The sequence below is a fragment of the Pyrgilauda ruficollis genome, unplaced genomic scaffold (genome assembly GCF_017590135.1).
Source record: "Pyrgilauda ruficollis isolate IOZ18807 unplaced genomic scaffold, ASM1759013v1 scaffold154, whole genome shotgun sequence".
NCBI lineage: Eukaryota > Metazoa > Chordata > Aves > Passeriformes > Passeridae > Pyrgilauda > Pyrgilauda ruficollis.
Window position 1 is genome coordinate 348,279 of NW_024514099.1, and position 25,722 is coordinate 374,000.

A 25,722-nucleotide genomic window follows, 5' to 3' on the forward strand; every position below is an offset into this window, starting at 1 on the left:
CTGCATATAAAGTGTTCAGTCTGGGATCTGGTATCCTCAGTAAGAGCTCTTTGACCAAGCTACAACATAGAGGGAGTGCAGGCTGTAGAGGTCTTGTTACTTACAGAGTTCCAAAGACGATTGACAGTTTTAATAGCAAGACATGCTGGAACTGAAAATCATTATTTTGTTTATAAAGATCTTTCAGGCAACCATGATAGCAAGATGAAGCATGTTTCCTGAAATACCTGTTCAGATAAAAATGGACAGTGCACAGAAAGTGTGGGTGAAATCTCACTGTTGCATTGTATCAATGAACAGAGCTGCCCTTTTGCCTGGCTCTCTACCTCTAGAGTCTTAAATCCTCAACATCTCTGGTATTTCTCCTATAATTACCAGCATAAATCTAGATCCAAGTAAGTTGATGTACAGAAGGATGTATGCTATCTCTAGATTCTAGGTGATCAAAGCTGATGGGGCATCAATCAATGCTTTAGGAGAAACTAAATTCAAAACCCTAAGGGAAGATGAGCATTCCCCATGGGGTGACCAATCCCTGGAGTAACTAAATCACATCAAAGAAACAATAGTAACTAGAGTAACTATCACACATCAGAGAAGCAAAACCCTCCAAAACCCCTAAGCAAACGAACAAACCAGACCCCCAGGACATGCAAATGCTGTAACAATTCCAAAGGACTTCTATCAGACTCAGACATTCATTTCAAAGGTGAGCTGAAATAATATAATTCATTTAAAAGATGAGCTCCAACAGCTCACAGTAACTGTTGTCAGCAGGATACTATACTGGTAAAAGCTTCTATCTATTGCTGAGGAGTAATCTGGAGTCTTCTTACCTTTTGCATGGAGGCCCTAAATAAAGAGATGGGAACTTGCAAGTCATTTTTAAAAAGACACAAAAAGTCCCAAATTAAACAAAAACCTAGAGACATTTCCATGTAATTCACGCCAAAAAGAAGTCAAATATAATTAACTTTTGAACACTTCAAAACAAGCACTTGAGGACATTGGCTTCTTCATTAGGGTTAAGCATTCATTTCTTAGAGACTTCCATGGAATCTGCTGTGAAAATACTTCTTTTTAAAGCAGACAAATTTTATGACAGGCACAAGAAAATCTGTTAGATTCTTTATGAATTAATGTATTTCTACTTAGTTTGTAATGTATAACTACTTTTGCTAGCATTTACACATTCTACTACAGGCAGCGGCCAAAAGGTTTCTGGTGAGTGAAATTTTATTGTTTAATATACAGCTGAACTTCAATGAAACAATGTTTCTTTACAATAAGCAGTTTATTTCAACTATGAGTATACCCAAATTACTCACATCGTAAAAAACTTAATCCATCAAAAATTCTTATCTGTATTAATAAATTTCATATTAAGCAAGAATTAATACATATTTTTAGGTGACAATATACACTTAGCAAGTATTCTATAAACAGGTTATACCACTCTGGTTTGGAACATGAGAACTATAAAAGTTTGAAAAAATCATTTGTATATGACCTGCAGATTTGATACCTGCCTTCAAGAGTAAAACAAATCACAATTACCACTTGTATTCTATTTTAAAATATATCTTGAAAATAAATTACTGCAACCAATGCCTAAAGTGAACAGATCACCTCCCATGTAACAAGATCAACTAAAATAAATAATTTACAATAAAAATTGTTGCTAGCACGAAATCATCATACAAAAACAATTATTGCATTTAGCTCTGCACAGAAAATAATACCTTTTCTCACAGCAATGTGAACTGCTATAGATGCTACATCTGTACTACCATCTTCTTTAAGCTGAAAACTGTAAACAGCTTATTTTGTGCTAGAGCTACAAAATTATTATAATGCATTTATTTAAAAATATTTAGAGTAAGTTTATCTCCAACTAAATACTAATTTCTAAGAAACTTCAAATCTTAAGAATCTTCACATAAAAATCAGTTAGTCAGCTTGTAATTTCCTTTTTATTTTGAATTTTAAATACCAGCTAACACTTCACAGATAGCATTTCTCCTTAGAAAAAGGGAATTGAGGAAGTTTGGGATTGTTAAAGAGGCCAGAGAATTAAAATAGGAGGTTAAACAGCAATGAGCCCCTCCTTTTCCTATCAAAGCTCAGGAATTTGCCAGGCCCACTAAAATGGCACACCAAAAGTTACCATCACTGTCTCTAGACCTGCAAACACCAGCTGGAAATAACTCAGTCCTTTCGTACTCTTCTTTTGCGCACCGATTTCAGTGGACGATCTCCCATTCCTTCAGCTTCTTTCTCCTGGAGAAAAAATAAACTCAGCATTAACATTTTAAACTTATTTTGATTATTGAAACTGGCATGCTACGTTATTCCTCTTCCTGAATTCCCCAGTCATTTTATCACTAAATGTATCACTTAAGTGATGAGACATTTTTTCCACACTACTAATTGTCCTAGGGTGAGGTTATGATGCTTGTATCCCCAGTCGTGTGTTCTGTTTATGCTGGATATGATGTTCTGTGCCTTCAAGACTGGCTATGAAGAGCAAATGTTTTGTTTTGGTTTGTTATCAGCCTGCTCCCCCACGGCTGGCGGGACACAGAGACAGGGCAGTACATAGTGCGGCTTTTGCTTTTTCCTTTGCTCTTGCTTCTGCTTTGCTCTTGCTGTTTGCTTCTGCTTGTTAGTTAGTTCAGCTAAGCAGTCCAAATTTTTCCCTGGACTGTTTTTCCTTTCCCTTTCTGGAACCACTGAAACCTGCTCTGGACCGGGACCTGGGAAACACCACGAGTTTGTGGCCTGCAGCAGCTATCCCCAGCGCCGGAGGGAGCAACAACAGAGCGACCACGCCCAGGAGAGACTTTCTGAATTTGTCATCCTTTTCAGAGTGGTGAAGGAGTGTTGTCATATGGTATTGTTCATTTTGTGTGCTGGGGGTGTTTTGCCTGTTAAATAAACAGGTTCTTTCCACTTCTGTCTGAGGAATCCTTCCCGAACCAGTATGGGTGGGTATGCTTTCTGGGGGGACCCCTTTTGGAGGTTTTCTCCCATATTTGCCCCTAATCCATGGCAATGATTAATAAAGTGGGTAGAAGACTTTTCATTTCTATATTCAGAAAGAAGAGAGCTGTACGTTTAAACTGATGTCAGAAATTTGTTTTTGCCCATGTCTTTGCTGGTTTAAAAGCAGTGATTTTTAAATTAATTTACCAATTTCCTTAAAGAGCACCTTTTGCTAATTTTATTTTCGCTTCTGAAGTAAAATGCATTTGAAACATTTTAACTGTTCCCCTTGGAGAGCTACAAATAGAGCAAACTGTCCTTAAATCAGATGTGGTGTTCCCAGTTTAAAAGCAATGGGCTTACGGTGGCACAGGAAAAGCCTTTCCAATGTGAAATCCATTCTCATATAATGCATTGCTTCCTCATTTTGCTGCATCACCTAATGGCAGGCACCTCCTTTAGAAGGAACAGCTGACCGAGTGTGGCCTAGCCTGAGTGAGGACATGGGGTACATGATGTGTTCCAGACAACTCACAACAGAAACACCTACACGTTGAAAACACTCAGAGAAAAGCAAGCCATGGCCTCACTGTGACACTGTGTAATGCCAGACACACTGAGAGCTTGCTATTACTTTCATAAGGAGTCATGTGAATCTTAGTAGGTTCTGTATTGCTAGGTAAATGTACAAGGAAAAGAAAACTTCTTACAGGAATGAGAGAAAGTACAGATTAAGGGGTAATTAACAAAGACTTTTAGTGCTGAAACAACACAACCTCATGCAAGGTACAGTTTCCCAGAAGAGTTTTACATGAAAAGGGTTAACATTACATTAAACAACTCCCTTAACCTGGAAAGTGACTCATTTAGGGAGTGACAAGCACAAGATGATCAATGGGTGGATCTAAAGTGTTTCAGACACTTAGCAGTTTCTAAATGAAGAAATAATGAGTAGCTGACAAACAAGAAAAGCACAAATTCCATTATACAATGATATTTTATGAAAATAATTTAGCAGAATATCTGGCTGACTGGATTAATCTGCACAAGAAAAACGAAGCTGCAGATGCTGTGTTCAAAAACAGTATTGTCATTTTGCTTAACACCTTATTTTGGAATAAAAAACCCCAAAACGTAACTGAAAAACTTAAGGCTTTTCTAGGTCTTGAGAAAAGGCTACTCAGTTGGAAGCATGTTCTATCAGTTGAAAAGCACAATGAAAACTGACCAATCTGCTGCAGCAACCAAATTTTCAAGACCTGCAATTCATTTAATAATCTGTTAAAAACTATACTCCTGTAAAAATATGTCATGTTTAGAGAGCTGCCCAACCACTTCTATACTGTACCTGTATTTATGCAGAGCATTTGAGGTGTCAAACTGAAAGGAAAGCATATTTCTACCTCACAATTTGTTTTATGGCTCAGCAGAAGAAAAACACTTGTAGGTAACTGAGCTTAGTCAGAAGTACGTCAGACAATGGCAAGGAGAAAGTAGGGAAAAATGCAAACTTACCTCATCTTCTGAATCAGATTTATTTGACCTATCACCTTCTTGACTTCCATCTGGAACTTCATTTTCTTCTTCACCTGGAACTTCATTTTCTTCATCATCATAAATATCCTCACCACCTTCACCTTCTGCAGAAGAGTTAATTTTCCTTTGTAAACAGAACTGTATTACAAATACACCATATCCAGACACACCAGTAAAGGAAAATAAACCAATTTCAGTCTTAGAATGAATTGCTTTTTCAGAATAACCCATAAAAACATCTCTATGATACAGAGTAGAATTCTCATGAATTAGTAGAAAGTGGTAACTGCCAGATTTAATAGCCAATTTTAACACCTCCAACTTTGCCTCTTTTCATAACAGTCTGTCTTCAGACTTGTTACTGACTTAAAGGACTTGATTTACTTTACTTTAAAACTAGCTATTGTATTGGACAGTTTTGAGAGCAGAGTCCAAAATAGGACAACTGAAAAAATTCTGAGTTAGACAGGGAAGTAAAATATTGCAGATATCAGTCATCCATCACGGGAGACACCTACATCCTAAGGGCACATCCCCTTTTCAGCAGGGAATTCTTCTGACATACTGTTTTGTTTGATGGAGAAGCAGCTTTTTATTTCCACCCTTCTTGTGCATTTTTGCAATGCAGAAACTAGTCAAAAAAGCACTGTACTCCCTTAGTTCACTCAAAGCATGTCCAGCTTGCACTACTACTGCAATACCAGTACCCTTTATAATACTTTCTATCAAGAGTAAACAAATCTTAAATCTCACAGAAAGGATATTCATCAGCATTTTGCAACTTAACAGTCTGCCAGTGGCTTTTTTAAAAACAGCAGTGAAGTAGTGCTCAATTCTGTCCTTGTCAGGTCACACCTACTTGTCATAAGCACTGCTTAGGTGTGAAAAAAATTGGAAAAAACCAAAAACAAATAACAAAAATCTGTACTCACATCAAATTCTTACTGTTGCATTTGAGTTAAACTGAAACAAACGTATCCATACAAATTAAGAATGTAGTCACATATCAGACTAGACTTTCCTGATTCTTGGTGATGAAAATCTAGAAATACCTAATTTGTTAAAATATTTGAGACTTCTGTCTCAAATTGAGGAAGTCAAATCTTTGTACTTAAAAGTTCCAAGAACTCTGGCTGCAATATAGCTATAAATTGAGCCAAACAGAGCTTCACTGGTTATGAACTAAGAAGTTCGTTTTGCCATGCCAGTATACCTGGTTCATGTCCACTATGTCTCTATTTCTATTATCAAAAGGAGAAATATGACCAAATAATGAAGATTATGTTTAGGAAAGACACAGACAAAGATCTCAGTCCTAAAAACAAGCCCTTAATAGAAGTGCTTGGCAGAAATTCACAAAGCCTTTGGTGATATTCTAATAAAGAGATTGGAAATTATAAATTATGCAAATCCAGCTCCCCCCATAAGTATGAATTTCAATAGAGGGGAAAAAGCCCCAAAGAAAAAACACTTCAGATATCATAAGCTGTAGAACTCAGAAATGGAAAACTATACTATGTAAAATTATTATTTTAAGTTGAACCATTTAGTAATTTAAGCATTATTTCATATAAATAAATGTAGAACTTGACAAATAAGGTTCAGACTGTGCCCCTGAAACTCCATTTTGTGGCAACATTCTTTTACTTCCTGCAATATCTTTCTACAGGTCAAGCAGACAAATAGACAATGCCACAAAAATTAACATAGAACAAAATAAAACAGTAAATCCCATGGACAATACCCTTCAAGAAACACTCTGCCAGCAACTCATTGTCGCTGGTATTAAAGAAATCACCAGGTGTTTCTAAAATTTGCTGTTGTGCCGCACTTCCTTTTTCTTTATTTTTAAATGGTCCCATGATACAATGTGGATTTCGAGTCACTCAGTATCCACAGCTCAAAACCCCATTGCCTTCAACTCCAGAAAAAACAGAGGAGGTAATGACTACGAAGGAACCGTAAAAATCATAAGGAGACAAAGATACTAGTAGAAAATATTTATGACTATGGATACCATAGAGAGAAATCTCAGAGGAAACTTGCATCTGCACCTGATTGGAAGCTGGCATCCACCAGCTGGAAGTTCTACCATCAACAAGGAAGAAGAGGGAAGGAAACAGATAGATGACTTGCAAGTCCTGGCCCATTGCTTCCCTTTCCCAGTACCTGAAAGAGGAGCCTCCCTTCCCATCTTCTTTGTATTATCCTTTTTAAGTTCTTTTCTTGTCTCCTCCATTTCTCTTCTTTCTGTAGCAAAAAGAATCAGGAAAAGGAGGCAGAAGACAAAATTCTCTAATGCTTTCCAACACAGAGGCAAAAGAGCAATAAATTAACTGAATACTGGAACTGAGGAATGTCAGCCTTGCAACAGCAGCATATTAGGTACAACTACGATTTGCATCAAGACTGGGTCAAATAAAACAGAGTCTGTAATTCAGGAGCAAAGAACAGGTCGAGTAGGGTAAGATCAAAAGGAAAATGTAGGAAGATACAACACTGAAATCATGTACCTACAATTTAAACTAAAGTAAAGAATGTATATAGCATAACCAGAATAATTAAGTACCTTGGTAAGGCTCTCCAATAGCAAGGCAAATGGACTAAGTTTGGTGTGGCAAGCACTGTGCCAAATATGTACTCAATTCTGTCAGTAATGGCATGGGAACTGCTGATGATGAGTGAGCTTTTAAGTAGTGCAGACAGAAGCCATCTACACTCATGGAACATGGTGCAAAGTCAGACAAAACCCACCATGTTTCAGTCAGTAATACAAAGTGATGTCAGTACCAAGACAAAACCCCCAAAAGATGAATGTCTGCTATGTCTGTAATTAGCCACACCAGTCCCTTGTCACTTTTTTTTGTTCTCATCAAGGAAGAGTGAAATAAGAGGCAGAATCTTGCAGAGTTCTGAAGCTAAAAATTTTCTCATCAAAGTCACAATAATGCATTGGAAGTTAGGTGCTTTGGTTTTTATTCATTATGTAGATACAGGGAAATGCTAACAGCACCTCAAAGCTATAGCTGAGTAGTAGCCAGTAATCTTTGATACAGTAACATGGGATGATTTTATCCTTGGATGCTGGATATGGAGTCATTAATTTCTCCCCTGGGCAGTAGGACACACCTCTGCAGGCATGCAATATGTTGCTAAAAAGCAACATAAAGGAAGCTGCAGACGTTAGTAGTTCAAGCCTACTGTATTTTCAAGTTTTAACAAGAGTAACTCAAATCAGTGACCAACAGAGTAGTATAATCCTCCCAGAGAGGTGTAAGCAGATTTATATTAGAGACTTAAAGCTATTCCAGACACATTTTAAAGAATAAAGTGACTTTAACTGTTTCAGGTACTTATATGTGAATAATTAAAATGCGTTTAATATATGAAATATTTAGAAGGGACAACATATGTATCACTGTCTACAAACATAAAAAAATAGTGTTGGAAGCATGTTCATTTCTTGAAAGTGAAGAAATGCTGAGTAGAGCCTTACTTTCTGCTTATATTTCTCAGACTTATTAGCCACGGGATGCCACTCACTGGAAGTTACCAAAGACAAAAAAAGGCTCAGAGCAAGGCACATTTCACATAGTCTAAGAAAACAGGTTGTAATTACTGGCAATGTAATCCATGAACTAGTTATATTCATGTCTTTAACCAACACACTCTTACTCATCTTACCATCTTCATCAGTATCTTCATTTTCTTTTTCCTCTTCTAGTTCATCATCCTCAAACTCCTCTATCTCTTCTTTTAGTTCTCCCTTTGTAATTTGCTTAGATACATCAGGCTTTTTGAAGTCAATATATTCATCTGATTTCTACAACAAATTAAAAATCTATTTATATTTCAACTCCAATTAAGAATTAAACAGGCACTGTAAGCTAAGTAATACCAATGGCATATTAAAAGGGCATATTGTTGCACTGATGCTCAACAGTTTCCAAATAAATTATTAAGAATAAAACCAAATAAAAATATAGTAAATTTCACTAACCTTTCCTGGCCAGCAGAACAACACACTTAGACCAACAGGGAGAGCTAAAGTCAAGATGTAAAGAACCCAGAGCCATGGGTGTTCTTCTGCAGCAGTCACCAATTGACTAAACATACCAGGCTGTATTTAAAAAAAAATTAAATTAAAAAAAATTGCATTTATATCCCTCTCTACACTTAAATAAGTTTATGAAGTATACTGTATACATTTGTATTGTCCAAACCTCTTCTTTACCTTTGCTTTTTAATGACTAAAGCAATATTGCATTTCAATACCAGTAAAGTAACAACTCTACAAACTGCAAATAAGTGGCAGGTGTTGAGTAAGGAGGAACAGATGTAGAACTCCAAACACACCAGACCAGCCACAACTCAACTTTGTAAAGTAGTATTTGGAGTCTTGGCAACCTCACACTTTACACCCTTCCCAGCTACCATTTTTCCTGCACACTGTACTATCTCAGCTGAAAGCTTCAAAAGCATCAAGAGGCTGAGGAGCAATGCTGGCTTCACTTGTATTACCACCTTCTCTCCTTTGACAGCCAATTATTCAGGGAGTGAATTGTCCTCCCAGTACAGCTCTGACTTACAGAGTAGAGACACTTAGGCAAGTGCCTGGTGCATCTCTGTAAGAGGGACATCAGGAACTAAGGAAGTTTGAGAGGCACAGTGGAACAAGGGGACTCAAAGCAATTGTTGTGTCATTGTGCATACAGGTATGGATACAGGTTCAGACATAAACCCAAACATATTGGAAAAGGGCAAGGTTGTGTGAAGAGATAGTCTTCCTGGACAGATATGCTGCTGCTACTTGCTGACTCTGTGACAACAGCAGCTGTAAGGAATTGACCACATTTGCCACCAAGCCATCGTGTCTCCCCCCAGAACAGTAGCCTGCTGTTGCCATTTAATCAAAGGGAACAGAAACAGGAGTGAAGGTGGAGCCCATGATCCCCTATGGCAGGGCAGATCCATCCCACAGCACAGGGAAGGAGAGAGGAAGGCTGTCAAAGTGCAGTACACAAAATGTGGATGCACACATAGAAATGCACACCTAAACAGCCAAAGGCCTAAAATTATTAAACAGAAACAAACACTAGACTATTCATTCCTCATGGGAGGGAAGCATCAAAATAATATATATCATGGATATAACCACAAGGGAAAATAGGCGGTGAGGGGCAGGAGGGGAAGTCTTTGAATGTAAGTAATTCAGCCTTTATGCTTTCACTTGCTGTCAGGTACTGAATTTCCAATATTACTGTGAACAGCAGAAGGCTTCACAGAAAGTCAATTTCTTATTAGGTTTTGAAGTAAAATGCAGAACCCTTTTAACGTCAAGAAAATATTCAGCTGGGAAAGCTGGGAAAAGCCGAACTACAAGACAGAAAACCTATCAGAGTTACTCAGCAAAATTATTAATTGCAGACAAATTAATACTCGGCCAGGATGGATAGAAAATTCTTCCAACAGCACAGCTTCCTTACTACTTTCTACTATCAAGAACATAGTACAGTTTATACCTCATTAGCACTTGCTACTAATTTCTTCAAGCCCCAGCTATCTGCTGCCCAGCGATCTGCTACTTCTTTTTCTGAACATATGATGAAGTTATCAAAGTAGATATCAGATGTCATAGACCACAGTTCTAAACCAATAGCACTGACAGCAGTCATCTTGAAAGGGTGAAGATCTTCAAAATAGTCTGGGTTTGGTATTTTCCGAGGGCTCCAGATTCCCTGTTAATGGAAACAAATGTAATCACATTACCTATAGCTCACCAAAAGAACTATTTCTGAAAGAGATATCAAAATAATAAGAACTTTTATTTTAGAAGACAAGCTGTAGGAGTTTACAGTAGTTATCTAAAACAGAACTGGAAATAGCCTGTAGGATTTTGGCAGATGAGTCTCAATTTTATGGTTTAGGGCAGACCTCCTAAGTAATTATTTTCCTTTTTACTGTAGAGGTTACAGTGATAACTGACTCTTACCAAAAGTGTTAGAGAAAATTTTAGGGAAGGAAAATTCAGCCTTATGATACCTGCGCAAATTAGAGCCCAATTTTGTTTACAAACCTGCTTACGATCTTACCCTCCAAGACATCAGACTGAAGTACTCCCATAAATAATACAAAGTAACTCTCTTTAATATCCAGCTGATTACCTCTTATATTTGGAGGGGAATTAAATTCCCCAAAATTGATGCTTCCTGTAAAATTGAACTAGTCAGGCATTCTCCTTACTGAAAGGCTTCTTTTGTTAATATTAAAAAAAAGACTAATTCAAAAGACTCATATTTAAAATCCTAATGTAATTCAGAATACAATCCTGAAGACCATACTAAATAAATGGTACCAATGAAAATTGTACAAAAGGCAACTTTAAACAAGTAAGCTGTTTTAATACCAGAAGCATTATTGTTTCCCAGTATACTTCAAGGGAAAAAAAGGCAAATTAAAAGCAAAACGATCTTCAATTAGGGAGGGTATTCAGACTCATTCTAAAATATAAGTATACTGCAAAAAAGCCTAAGTAAATATACTACTTTGACTTGCTTGCTCTGTATCTTTTAGCTATGACCAACAATTTGGCTATTACCTGATAGTTAGGATTATCTATCATAGGTGCTCTCCATTTTCCTTTATACTTTGGATTATTCTTCATGGGACGAACCCACTCTCCACAACCTGGTGCAGCCTCACATTTTGCATTACGGATCTGAGGGGCTTCCCACTCCCCATCCATTTCTTCATCCCTAGGGAGAAAAAAAAATTACAAACAACTGCTTCAAGATCAGTGAAATGTCAAACACTGGCAGTCTGAAGTTAGGGTTTATTGTTGTAACAACTTCAGAACCCTGACCAGCTCACAGAACTTTACCAACAGTATAAACACTTTTTTTAAGGAGTGCTACGCCTTTTTACTTAAAGGTCACATGTTCGTAACTACCACAGTATGACTGACTTCAATTACATTCCTGCCTCTGCAGACAGCTTGAAAGACTTCTACCCAGGATGCTTAGAGATCCCTTTTAGACTTACATTATGATTTCAAGTTATCAACTTAAACTGTAGCAAATTATTTCAAAGGGGACCTTCATATTCTGTTTTTACTTATGTATCTTCAGAAAACAAAAGGCAAGGACAAGTTCATATTTTTATAAAAGCAGTCCCCCACACCAACAAATATTTGGCCATACCTTACACATTCCAACTTACTACCTCAAAAGACAATGAGATATGGACTGACTTCTGCAACTAGTAATCTGCCGCATGGAACAGTCTTATCTACAAAACACATTACCAATCTGCACTTACCAGTCCTTTGGTTTTTTTGCATTAGGGTCTGGAACATACTGTGGTTCACCATCAAGCCACCCCTCAGGCTTAACAGCATCAGGATCTTCTATCTTGGCAGGTTCATCTTCATCCCTTTAATTACAGACTTATGTTAGAAAATACAGTAGCCTGACTTTGGACCAATGTTTGGACCAATGTTCGTTTCAGATGACTACAACTGGCATGAAAGAGATGATTTTCAAAACCACAACAGAATAAGACTCACTGATCATAAGCATGACACATATAATTATCTGCTTATAAATAACTGGATTATATTTACATTGTTTTATAGTGCTATTTAGTCCACAAATTGCTGGTATCAAATGGCAGGTGTCAGTCAGGTGTTCCCATTGAGGTTTCCATACTCTTCCTGAGTTGCCATAAGAACAGTAGTTGACACAGAAGTAGAAATTCATTGCGCATTAGGACTATATGGTAGAAAAAACTTATTCATATGTAGCAACCTTAGTTACTACTTGCAACCATGAAAGGCACAAAATCAGCAAGTAACAATTTTATTTGTCTCCTTATGCCCACCTCAGATATATTGTCAAACTTCAGTGCTTTTAGTGAAACGTATTTCAATTGTCATTAGTAAACCCCAAAATAAAACCAGTCAAATCTTTCAAGTAAATAACCTGTATGTAAAACACATGGTAAAAATGAAAATGTTCTCCTTACCAGTCATCTGGTTTGACAGCATTTGGATCAGGTATTTTTGGTCTCTCATCCCAATCATCAGGCTTCTTATCAGTAGGATCCTCTATTTCTTTGGAAGGATTTACTGGAGGAATCATATTCTCAAGAAGACTTCCTTTACTAACAACCGTTTGGTCAATTAATATTTCAAACGTGTCATCTGGTTTCAGCACTAAATTGAAGAAATTTATATTGAAGAACTAAGGGAGCCATTCAATTTTACAGATATATTTAACCAAAACTATAGAATAAGCACAGACTTAATCAAATAACAGCAAACAGGATCCCCACTAGTAGAGGAGACAAACTCCTCACTCAGGCACTGAAGTTTGTTGGACACAAAACATTGCTCTTGAGGGAATGTATGACCAGCATCAGGTCCCCAAAGATTAAACTTGAAAAAAATTCAATTGCTGAAACACATCCAAACACATCCCAAGACATTTTTCAAAAACCCACCAACATGGCCAAAATTCTGTGTTTTTACTTCAAAAGCACAGACAGTGCAAAAAGAATCTCTATCCCAAAAGGCATCTCTGCTAATAAATTACAATCTCACACTTGAAAGCATGGGAACACAAAAACTGTACCAGTAACATAGCAGAAGGATCAAAGCAGCATTTTCTGTCAGGTTCTAACCTCTAACAGCCACACTGCAAATGCTTAAACATTTGAAGAGAATTTCCTGGATGTTAGCAAGTGTGAGTAACTGAGAAGCCAAGGTCACAGAACTGAACAGTGTTAGACTCAGTATCCAGATGCATCCAGATCTATTTCTAATTAGCACTTATAAATGTGCTCACTGGTTAAATAGCAGGTTCAACTGTCCATTTAACATAATGAAGATTACTAAGTAAAAGTAATTACTATTACACTTTTATGCCAGTTTTCTAAAAACAGGTTAAGAAAACCACAGTAACAGTCTTGTAACAGTTTGATAATATCTAATGATGGCTTTCCAGCCTGAAATTTTCAACAGCATTAAAATATCCATAAATGCAAAAATGAAACCCCCATTTCACCTTTAGATAAAACACAACTAATTTTTAAACTCCTGTTACCAGTCACATAAATGCATTGGAATCACATAGCTCTATGGAGTCTGTTTGAATAACTGTAACAGAATAAATGCAATTCAAGTTTAAGTACCTTGATTAATAATTTTTAACAAACAATCCAAATACAGAAATGCATGCATTCCTTTATGATGAGATTCCTAAAATTATTAGGAATTAGGACTTATTATCTAAAAGTGTAAGTTTGCTGTGGCATACTACAGCAATCTATTTTAGAAACCACTAAATTTTCCCATGGCACAGCACTTGAACTTGCCTTCTGTTATCACTATTCAGTGAAGTTCATAAGTACAGTCAATTTGGCTGGATTTGCAGCATGCCACAGATTAGCCCATTCTCTGACTGCTATTCTCCCTCAGAAGTTAGAAAAAGGGGATAAAAATTAACTTTTATTTCTCTGTACAGTTCACTGGTACAAGAAGAGTTGTCATATGAATTAAAATCAGCCCATACTCATTCACTTCAGAGTCTGTGCTGACCTGCTTCAGATGCAGGTGTTGGTGAGAACTCTTAACATGTGGAAAAGAGTGGTGTGTGGCATGCAACAGATTTAACTGAATTCGTATGAACTCTGACACCTTCCCAGAATATTGGGCAGTTGTACATTTTAACATCTTTCCCAGTAAAAATAGTTTTATTATAATAATTACTGAAGGCATTTATTATAAAGGCTAGTCAGGGCTGATAAGTTTTTTCTGTAACTGAATATTAAGCTGTAGCATCTGAAAGCTACTTTATGTCCTGCAGTTAAGCCCTGTCATTAAGCCATTTAACTCAAATCATTAAGCAACCACCACTCAGAATTAACAAGCCATTACAAACAAAGACTCAATTACAAAGCTTCTGCAGAAAAAAACCCACATTTTTCATCTCTCCAATATAAGAACTGGAATTCCACTTTTAAGAATTTAACAATACCAAGAGTATACAGATGTGTCTTCTTGTCCAAATAGAATTTTTTTAGGTCTACATCAGGACGTTCAGCATGTTTTTCATCATATTCTCCAGTTTTAGGATTCTTATGTCTGAAGATAAAGTGTAGTTTGTAATCTTCTCCACATTTATCTGGTCCAAACATAATAGTGTAAGGTGTTTTGTCAAAAAAGTATTCCTGTAGAAGCAAGAAAGCTGAGCATGTGTTATACTGGACATTTTATTATGTCACTTTTGGTACTTCTTTTTCTTGGCATAAAGCATAGTTACCTATTTCTAAAAGGTAAATGAAAAGTGGTAGGGTAAATTATTAAAGGAATTCAACAGTCCTATGGAGTAGCTGGGTGCTCTCTGTTTTCAGGGAATGGACTTACTCTCAGTCTCTTTGAGAAAGATGAATACCTTTATATATTTAGACTTTATCCTTATGTTAAGTAAGAATGCCTGTTACAAACCAAACCACCCAAGTATTTCTCTCCCTCTAAAAACATTACACTAAAAGGTGGAAGGGAACTGGTTACTGTTCTTCATAACAATTTAATTTTCCAATAAAGATAAACCCCAGGATATTAATATCCAGTATTTTATAAGTATCTTTTTCTCTCTGCATTAAGTAACAGTAACAAACAACCCTGAAAATATCAGATACAGTTATTCTCCTTCAGAGTATGCTGCATTACACAGTTATGTCAGTATCTTTTAACTATTTAATGTTTTCTGTATTTGGAATACACAGTAATATGCATGTGCTGATCAGTAAAATTGTTTAACAAGTTATGAGTTAAGATGCTATGGTTTCTATTAAAACAGAAAGTCATACTAAATGTACACAAAAGTCGTCTATCCTGGATATCAGACACCACCCATGGAGAACCAAGCTGTTCCTCAAATGAACAACTGATAGCAAATATTAAGCAAGAAGACATACCAGATTCAAGTCATTGCTACTGGAGAGAAGTTTAATATATGCACCACCACAATCAATGCCTTTTTGAAAATTCACTTCGTATCTGGACAAAGAGAAAGAGACAAAAACATTCTATCAGAAAAGTATCAGAAAAATATGAATAAACTGGTAATCTGCACTTCTAATTATGAATATATTGAGACTGCATATTAGTACCTACTGTCAAAACACCTCTATGTAAGCAAAATGTTTTAACTTACTAATAAACATCAAGTAAAAAATCTGAAGGATTACTTACTGAACAATCAAAGGTTTATCATCAAAAACAAATGCTTTTGCTAGCATTGCTGATATTGCATGATACTTTGCCACTGATTTTAACACTAATCCTCTGTCTCCAGGCATTGCGTTTTCCTTCAGCTCTTCTACTTCCCATCTTCCTAAAACACACACACACACAGTCTTTGAAAAAATGCAGTCTGAATAAAGAAATCACAGCCTTGTTGAAAGCAAAGAGTTGGCAACAAATAAAGCCTAGCTGCCAAAGTAAGGCAGAAAGTTGGCATCTGATGTCAATGATGTTATTTCTTGTTCTCAAATTTAAAAAAATCTATCAGTAAACTTTATTAACTGTAGATCTGTAGCTTTAGGTTGTGGTATCCTACAATGGCTGGAGGAACGAAATATTTCTCCAGATTTTACATTTACTTCTACCATCATCACATAAAAAACATTAGTCACAAAGCACTGTGTAAAGCTAAAGACCTGCATAATTACTTTTTTTCTGCTTAATAAAATTAAAATCTCTTGATTCAAATCTAATCACAGGGTAGATGAAGTTCCCTCCTCCTCCCCAAAGTCTTTCCAAGAATTATCAGATTTAGTCCAAAACAAGCCTACAGCTTTGAAAACAGAAGATTCTATATTTATACATTCTCCAAGTTTGGGATAAATACAAACGTGCCCAATATCCAAAGAACAAGATCTCTTCTAAAAGGGCAGTTACATTTTCTCAGAGACTAACAGGACAAGATTCATTGGGGTTTATTTTTCCAGGAAAGAACAACACAAAACACCCTACTTTTACAATCCGCTGTAATTTTGAAGAACGCCTGTGTCAATGTAAAAAAGAAGAAAACAGCAGGAATTCCTCAGCATGTAATTTAGAGAAGATTCATAAATTGTGATGTGCAAATGAAACAGTGATTTACTTTTATTCATCTGAAGTGTGATTAGTAAAAGTTGTTAAGGAAGGGCAGATATGCAAGTCAATAACAAATTCCTAGTTTCTTCTAGCCTCATAGACAGGAAGGAGGAGAATTCAATCCTCTTCAATAGTGTTCCTTCCTGGAAACTAAGGCCAAACAATAATGCAAGGCAAAACAATAAGACTGGAAAAAAGAATCAGAAAGTAGTTCAAAAATGTATCTTTACCACAGACTTTATTAAATGTTGAATTTTCTGACCTCAAGTAAATAAGACTGCTCTGACATTAAAGACAATTTTTTATTTAATATGAAGCCAAGCAATCAGAGAGGCCTCATTTCTCATAAGCATCTCACCTGTGCAGGTATCTCCTCAGCAACTTCTTAATTTTACCAATTATTTTTGGTAACCACTAAATTTAGAATCATCAGTTCCTACTCTGTTCTGCAAGTTATGCTTGCTTGCCACTTTCTATTAATATAATAGATTTCACTTGACATAAGAACAGTAGCAAATACTTCTCTGTTGCAGTAGAAACTTGTTCTCTTCTCCCCACTCCTCTTGAATGAAATAAAACTCAGGTTGCAAAATTATTGGTGCAGATCACACATCTGCCAAAATTTTAAGCAGCCAATTCTTGACTAGGAAATCACAAGTGCAAACTGCAATGATTAAACCATCAGTACAAGTTTCATTATTACTTTCCAAATTTGTTTTTGGCTATTCTAAGACTAAACTGTACAAGAACCACTGAAGAGCCCTACATTCAAGCACAAGCAATCTGAAAAAGTATTAAAAAAAATGCAGTTTTAACTTTCTTGTTTCAGAGGCTATACCAAGAGACCAAGCCATGAATCAGCAGAAGGTCAGATGGAGCAAAATGGAACACAATGCTTTAGAAAACTGTTTAACAACTGAAATTGAAGTAGTAAATCTCTCTCTGAAATCACAGGATTTCAGAGAAGACAGTTCTAAAGAAACAATACTCATAAACAAACAGTATTAAATATTCAGTTTCCAAAGAGTATTCTGGTATCATCCATGGCAATACATTGTTGGAATGACAAAAAAAGTAATCTTCACACTAAATAACCCAATGAGCAACATTTCACATTTTAGTTTCAGGATAACAGTCATTATACAAACTAACATTTTTGACCTATGCCATCTAGACATTAAAAGACAAGTATTCTGTGTTATTTCTCAAAGAAATGGTAGTTATTTCTCAAAAAGCAACGGAACATCACAAACTAAACAGTGGAGGTAAACATTAAAGCTACTTACCATCATATTTAGCAATGTTATCATCCATGTCATCTTTCAGAGTTACAGACAACACCCACCTAAAAAAAAAATTGTACTGGTCATTGATTTATCTAGGCAAAGCTGTATTATTTAACAAACAAAGGAAAAAAAGCTTTTGCTTCTAGGCTGTGAACCTGTAATACTGATTTTGAGTCAGCATCATGGAATTGCATGTAGCTCTAAGAACATGCAAAGAAAAATTAAAGGAGAGCAATCTAATACAGCATTTCCTAAAAATGTAAATGAATAGACAATTAAAAGTCTAAAGTAATTAAATTTCTGAATTATTTAATTCTGAATAAACTTCAGTTTTATATACAAATTCAGTTTGGCAGAATGTAATATGCATTTAATATAAAAAATGCACAGAAAATAGCAAGTTTCAAGTATAATACCTTCAATAGAGGAAATAATACCTTTCAATAAAAAAGAAAAAGAAATCAGCCAAAGGAATCTTAACTTTATCTGACAGTAAGAGTACATATGCATAGCAAAGGACAAAAGGGAATGTAAGTGACAAATGCAAGATTCCAACTGTACTGCACACAGGAGATCCAACAGGGCAAACACACTCCTGATCTCCTTGATTCTATGAGGAACGCAAACTTGGCTATCTCATTAAGGGTATCACAAGATATGCACAGTCTCCACACAAGTGTTCCTCTGGAAAGGAAAAAAAAGGGCAGTCCACCCTCATCTGGACATACAGCAGCTCTATCTGGAGCCATGCACAGGAATGTCTTAAACCAACAGCACTGCTGAACTCTTTATTGTGTCAACCACAAGGATACGTTCTAATGATTTATTCTGGAAAGAACTGTTTTCATTCAGTCTGAACTATCCTCTGCATGGAGTGATTCAGGGATGAATACCTTCTCTTTTCTGCTCGAACTGCAGTCACATTTGTTCACTGTTAACAGAGATGCTGGAAAAGCTTCACAGTATAAATAGCAAACTAGATCCTCGGCCTACCAGGAGAGAGACCAGTGAGGACATAAAACATCTCTACAAGCCATGTGAAAAATTTTCAAGGCCCATTCTCAAAAAAGCTACTCTATTCTTACCTATCAATTTATACATACTCTTTTCCACACTTCAGGGAAGAAAGTAAGCAGCATGCTGCCTCTCTCATAAAACTTTCTTCCATACTCCTTAGCCTTATGTAAATTATGCAAAGATGGACCAAAAAATACCAAGCATTGTAGCTAAAACTCTGAACATTAGATTTAATACGAAGACAAACTAATCTTCGAACAGTTCTCAAAAAAGCTAGAAGCTTGGATGAATTACCTCATTCAAGTACCCCAGTTAAATCTTTGCATCTGTTAATCAAGGTTTTCAGTGGTTTGTTTGTTTTTTTAACAACCATTATCATCTCTTCTATCTAATATTTTTTTTCTGTCATCACAGGTGCTGCTTTTGCACTTAACATTTAGAACTGACACATACCTAAGATCACATGAAAAGAAAGAGTTTGCTACTGAAATGTAATGGCACTTCACCTCTCAGCTAGTTAAACCCAACTGGCTAAATCTTTGTATTGTTTTTCTTAATGTCCACAAATCCAGAGTTTATTAAAAGCTTCCTTAAAAAACACACAGAAAAGTAATATATCTGAAATGTCAAGTGTCCAACTTAACATTATGACGTATTTGGAGCAAGCATTAATAGTCTTCCAAATTCTAATCCCCATAAAAATTATTTTTATAAAGATAGTAGCAGAAAAATGAATACAAAATAAGTCCTGCCACTGTAAGTTAAACTGCTGAAAGTAAAAATTTATAATTTTAAGATGTAAGCTTACCCTGATAATCCTTCATCAAAGGTTTCTGTAAAATACACTTCCCCAGTTGGCTTTGGAGTCTGGTACACAACCTAAGAAATATGTACAGATAACATATCATAACAAACATAAATTACAATTGAAATACACTCTCCTATCTCCAGAAGTAATCCACCCAGGCAGACCAACAGATATTGTTCATTAGAAATACCTAGCAGCATAAAACCACTTCTCCTCCACCCACATTTCAACAGTTTGTGTGCATCCCTCCAACAGTGAGCAGTTTCATATCTCTGAATTTTCAAAGTTGCTTCCTCTATTCAAAGCTCATAACTAAAGCTTTGTTACATCTTCTGTGAAACAAAACCCCAAACATTTTTATGAACCTGGACCAAATCTGCTTCCTCCCTGTTTCTTTCTTTATATGTTTTCCATTCTTCTGTTTTCCCATCTATTGCCTGCATCTATTTTGAAGAATAGCATACAGATTTTCTGGTAATAAAGACAGTGTCAAGAGGCAGCTGTGACTGATGAAGTCAAGAAGCTGGTTGAAAGTCAAAGTCTCAGTGAGACCAAGGTGCTTTCTATTTACTTCTTTAGAAGCAGCATGTTAGGACTTGCAACAAAAGGTTTTGTATCTAGATTGAAGAAAAACCTTTTTCATGACTATTGACCAGAGGCAGGAGATTTTACACTCAGGCATACGAGATTCATTCATTAAGTTTGCCCTGTATGTCACATATAGCAAGCAAAAAACTCAGACTGCCATATTTGAGACCCACTCAGCTGTCAAATGCAGATTAACTTGCTCTAGTTAGAACTATGTGTCTTGTATTTAACCAGCTTGAACTAAAGACTTCTGTAATCTTACCTCTAGAGAAGATTTATCTCTGTCAACATCAGCTTCTTGGGACTGCTTGTCAAAATTCTCCACTTCAACATCTGCATCCAGATTTTCTTCGTTTTCCATTCCTAAAGTCACTGAGCTAATTACCAGGACACCCAACCACAGCCAGTCCCACTGGAAGTGCATCTTAGTTAACTAAGAAGAATTGAAAGTTTAGAATTTAAATATAATTTCAATGATATTATCAATATTATTTCAATTTTACCCCAGACTTTATCTAAAAGAGGAAAAAATCCTATTAAAATAATGAGAAATAACTATCAAAAAGTGTTGTCATTATAATATTATCTTAATTTGCTTTCTTAAATTTTTTTTTATTTCTCAGACTCTCTTTTCCCTCCTGTTTTCCCTATGGAAGTGCCTGTAGCATGTTGTTCCTTTACCTTGCCAAATCTAGCAACAATCTGACTGCAATATGTATGCTTTTTAAGAACTAAGCAAGACTGCTTTTATTTTTCTCATTCGTAAACAATCTGAACAAGTAATTAAATTGAATCAGTCTTTACAATGCAGCAATAAGCAACATCCCTTTCATTAGGAAAAATTAAATTATAGATTTAGAATGTATTATTATCCACTTCCAGAACTGCATTTGTATTTGCCCCTACTACCAATGACTACGTTTAGATAAGTGCAGAGTGTATACTGCCTCCAGCTCTAAGTGCCAAAAGAAAGTGTAAGATAGTTTCAGAAAGGATTTTCTGATTAAAATTATTATCCAGTAATTTTCAAGCTTAAGTAAGGTAGAGCAAGAGTTTAAATGCAAATACATTTCTTATTTCAGGGAAACCTGAAAATCTTTAATCTGTGTAAGTATGAATATGTCAATAGCAGAAAATTGCCCCAGCCTCTCAATCTAATCTGCTGTGAAATGATTATTGCCCAGTCTTCACATCTGGCAGACATACAAATCCAATTTTATGTTAGAGCATCCAGTGGTTTGAGGAAGTGCAGTATCAAAAATGCCTATGCAAGCTTCCTCAAAGGTCTTGCAAAAAATGTGTTTTTTTAAATTATTTTGTCTGAATTTGTAAACAGAATGAAGACAGATTCTAGACACCTCTGCACAGGTATTTATAACTTGTTTCTTACTAATTCATATTCACAGTAAGCTTAAGTAAATGCTGGTATTTATTTTTCTATTTTAAGACATTTTCAAGCCTTGCATTACTTGTAGCCAGTACCAGTTATATTAAAAGTTCTGGTGCTGAGATACCTTTTGCACCTGAGACAGTAGCCACGCTCTCAGTTACATCATCACTCCTTAGAGATTAAATTGTTTACCACTACAACTCTAAATATCCCAGCAATTATAGATACTATCTTATATTGAAAGTATGAGTCTCTTCCTTTCTTTCTTCCTGGCTTTATCAAATTTGGTAAGCAATTCAAACATTGTAACTGCACCAATTATTTCTGTAATTATTTCATCATTCATTTTTTAACACCTGCAAGTTTTATCAAGCAACACAAATATAGATCAAACTGTATCAGGGCTTTATTTCTTTTAAGATCTGTTAATTTAATATAAACTGCACTGATTATATTTAGAGCCAAAACATAATAAAACACAGGATTATCATAAAGAAGTGTTTCACACACTATTACTATGTCAATACTAGGAAATAATCAAAAACCTCTTTTTTTGGGACTAATACCTATTTTCCACAAAACTACATTAATCATATTACCATTCTTTTTTTCTCCCCCACTCCTATCCACAATTCCTGCCATTCTTTGCAGGACCTTACAACCTTGCTCGAAGATGGTGAGTCTGTGGTTCCTTCTTTTCTTCAGGTAATACATTTCAATAGTTATCTGCAAATTTTACTAGTGTTTTGTATTAAGACTTTTTTTTTTTTTTTATTTAAAACTAGAGATACTGTTAATTCTTTGACCTCCTTAGCAGTTCTAGAACTTAAAATAATCTTGCCCTGAAGATTTAAAGTAACTGAGTTTATCACAGGTGATTATTTAATCTTATGGTGTATTTTTGAACACCTTTGTCTGAGCACTATCAGTTTTACCAACCCCATTTTCTTGTTCCTTAACCATCGTATTAGGACAAGTTCTCACAGAATTCCATATCAATACCTTTGGGACTCCTTAGCTCCTAGCTGAAGTGTCAAATATTAACCAAGTATCAGACTTGCATTTTTAGCATATAGCTTGCCTACCTTACCTTTGCTAGTTTGTCATGCACATGGTCTCTGCTTCCCCTAAAGCAGAACGAGAGGTACAACTTTCTCCTCCAGTACATTTCAGGTGTGTTTGTGTATGATCCAAAATGCTTTTCACTTACATAGCCAAAATTTTACTGTAATTAGCCCCATTCACTTTTCACTTCTGTTCCATATACAGACTAACACAGGCATCCAAGACACACTAGTACTCACCTTTCCAAACAGCTCCCTTACAAAATTTCTGATGCTTTCACTTTGTTCCCACTGAATCTTACCACTACTCCCTGATCCTACCTAGGACTTCCCTAATTTCTTTCAGCTGTCAATTATATCTCTTACTTCTTACTTCAAGAAGAGGCGCATTTTAACCTTTGACCTTTTGATATACTTTTAAAATAATCCCAGAAGTGCTGAAATATGTTATCAAGACCAATTACAGTTATCACTCAAGTGCCAGGCAAAGATGGTTTTAACCAGCCCATGGCATCTTTCACTTTTGTGAACTCTGCCACACTACAGTCTTAGAATATAAAATAAATCTTTCAACTAAGCCAATGAGTCTCAAAACAGAACTTCACACTACACATTTAATTATCTTTAAAACCTACTGAACTTTCCTAATTAACACAGGAAGACTATGAGAAACTTTTCTTACTCTATTTTCAAGGTGGCAGTGAAAATAAGCCAAAAGGACTCTCACAGTTATAACTGCCAAACAGCAAAACAAAGCAAATTGGAAGAGTCTATGGCTCTCACAAAACACCAAACATATTTACTAGCAGTCTTGTCAATGTATCTATGTTCAGACCTGTAATTTTAAACATACATTTTCCATAGCTTGGTCACTTTTTGCTATGGGCAACCACAGCACAGCTACACATCAGCAGCACATTTAAGCCAGCAGTACTATTGCAAAGCATGCTCTAGGGACCACCAACAGTGCTGCAACATCAGCAGAATATTGCACCTAAAGTAACAAGCTGCTTTTTCTGAGAGACAGATTAGTATTTATAAAAGACAATACCATAAGCTGTAAACATATTCTGACTGGCTATTAGAATGTTTTTCTCCACGAGGACAGGTAAGCAGCAGTACAGGCTGCCGAGTCTCAGTCCTTGGGGTTTTCCAAGACAGTCAGAAAAAAATCTCTAAGCAAGCCTGGACTAGCCTCAGGACTGCCCCAGTTGTGAACAGCAGGTGAGGAGAGACCTCCTGGTGTCCCTTCCCACCTGAATGATTTGATTTGGGTTGCATGGTGCAAATGCGTCCACCTCTGTACCGTGGTCTTTTGCATACTGTGTACATGCTGTTAAGTTAGCAGCATCATTATTCCATCTGCTGCAGAACTAAGTAAGAGGCCAGGATCTTTTAGATTACTAACTTTTTTCTGGACTTTGAAAACGGTCATGCCTTTTCCATGTAACTCCCAGAGTTCTGGATTCTCAAGCAGAAAAGGAATGAGACAGGCATTCTCACTCTGAAGTCCAAAGCTCCTGCATCCAGTATCAACACATGGGCTTTTCATAGGGCCAAATATCAATTACATCCAGGGCCATGAAAAGTGGAGGATTTTTTTCACACACCCCTTCTTCCACCCATAACCATGAGCTGCTTTATTCCTCCCCCATTCTGCTACATTGGCACCAACCTGACATAAGACAACATTCAGCTGTAACTGCTTCATGAAATGCATGCAAGAATTCCTACACAACTTGAATTTTTTCCTTTATTGGGTATGAAAACTGGACCTCCCTTCCTTTACATGAGATGCTAAGCACGCTGCGCTGGAATGGATGCCGAATGTGAAGTTCAGCAGGTACTCCAGCCGCAATGCTGCACTCCCGCAGGTCCCTCCAGATATTTTGCTGCTACAGCGAGCTCGACTAAAACCTTCAACAGGACCTTATTTCCCAATTTTAAAAACCAGACCTTTGGGTCAAACGGCCGTCCGGTGTTCTGTCAGCACCCAACACAAACCTGCTTTTTGGGATACCTCGAGGGGAGAAGGAAGGCCGCGACGCCGCTCTTCTCCTGCCCGCCTCGGGTAAGGGGCTGAGCGCCCGAACCCTTCCCTGCGGCACCTTCACCCAGTTCCCCCACCGCACCCTCGAGACTCGTCGCCGCCGCGAGACAAGGGCGAGCCGGGGGCGCCACCGCCCACCGGGGACTGAGGAGAGCGAGGCGGAGCAGGGCAGCCACCATCCCCTCCCCTCGCCTCGCCACACGGGATCCACACACACCTCCCGGCGGCGCGGCGGGACTGGGCGGCTACCGCTTCTCCCGGCCTGGTTACCAAGCACCGCGACGCCACTCCTCCCACGGCGGGCGTTTGCCGGCGGAGGTCCCGACGCTGCCCGGCCCGCGGCGGACGGTTACCGGTGGTTACCGGCGGCGGTCCCGGCACTGCCCGGCCCGCGGCGGGCGGTTACCAGTGGCGGGAGTGGGAGCCGGAGCCAGGCCCGGCCCCTCGTCCCGGCGCATCCCCGGCCGCGCACGCGCACGGCGCTCCTGGGGATGCGGGAGCAGGTGCGGGAGCTCGTGCCGCACCTCGTGGCGTGCCGCGCCGCGCCGCGCCGGCCAATCACAGCGGTGCGCGCGCACCCCGGCGCAGCCGAGCGGAGCCGCCGCGGAGCGTGTGGGGGCGCGGGAGATGGGCAGCCAGCTGCGCCAATCGGAGGTGCCCGAACTAAGGCGAGAGCCAATGCGCGGTGATTGCGGCTGCCGGCCTCAGCTAATCGCCCGCCGCCTCTGGCCGGCGCCGCCCCTCGCCATTCGGCGCCGTTGAGGGAGGCGTTGTTGGTATGGCCGCGGTCCGCGGGACGGGACGGGACGGCGCCTATCGGCCGTCGCCCTGCCCCACA

General features: G+C 37.6%; 1 protein-coding gene across 3 annotated transcripts; it reads right to left on the reverse strand.

Moving 5' to 3' along the window:
* Positions 1-198: 198 nt before the first annotated feature.
* CLGN (calmegin) lies at positions 199-25,437 on the reverse strand. 3 transcript variants are annotated; one of them, XM_041461771.1, is made up of 16 exons: positions 25,102-25,437; positions 20,643-20,813; positions 19,793-19,863; positions 17,968-18,026; positions 15,776-15,917; positions 15,499-15,580; positions 14,499-14,748; positions 12,544-12,733; positions 11,839-11,952; positions 11,120-11,276; positions 10,044-10,259; positions 8,522-8,641; positions 8,206-8,344; positions 6,691-6,771; positions 4,501-4,625; positions 199-2,280 (listed from the first exon to the last, which is right to left on the reverse strand). In XM_041461771.1, the coding sequence occupies exons 2-16, from the start codon at positions 20,802-20,804 to the stop codon at positions 2,209-2,211; spliced, it is 1,980 nt and encodes a 659-aa protein (XP_041317705.1). In that variant the 5' UTR covers positions 20,805-20,813; positions 25,102-25,437; the 3' UTR covers positions 199-2,208. The 3 variants fall into 3 exon arrangements, with proteins under 3 accessions (XP_041317705.1, XP_041317704.1, XP_041317703.1); XM_041461770.1 differs by lacking the exon at positions 25,102-25,437 and adding an exon at positions 24,839-25,061 and having other exon boundaries at positions 14,556-14,748; XM_041461769.1 differs by lacking the exon at positions 25,102-25,437 and adding an exon at positions 24,839-25,061.
* Positions 25,438-25,722: the final 285 nt, after the last annotated feature.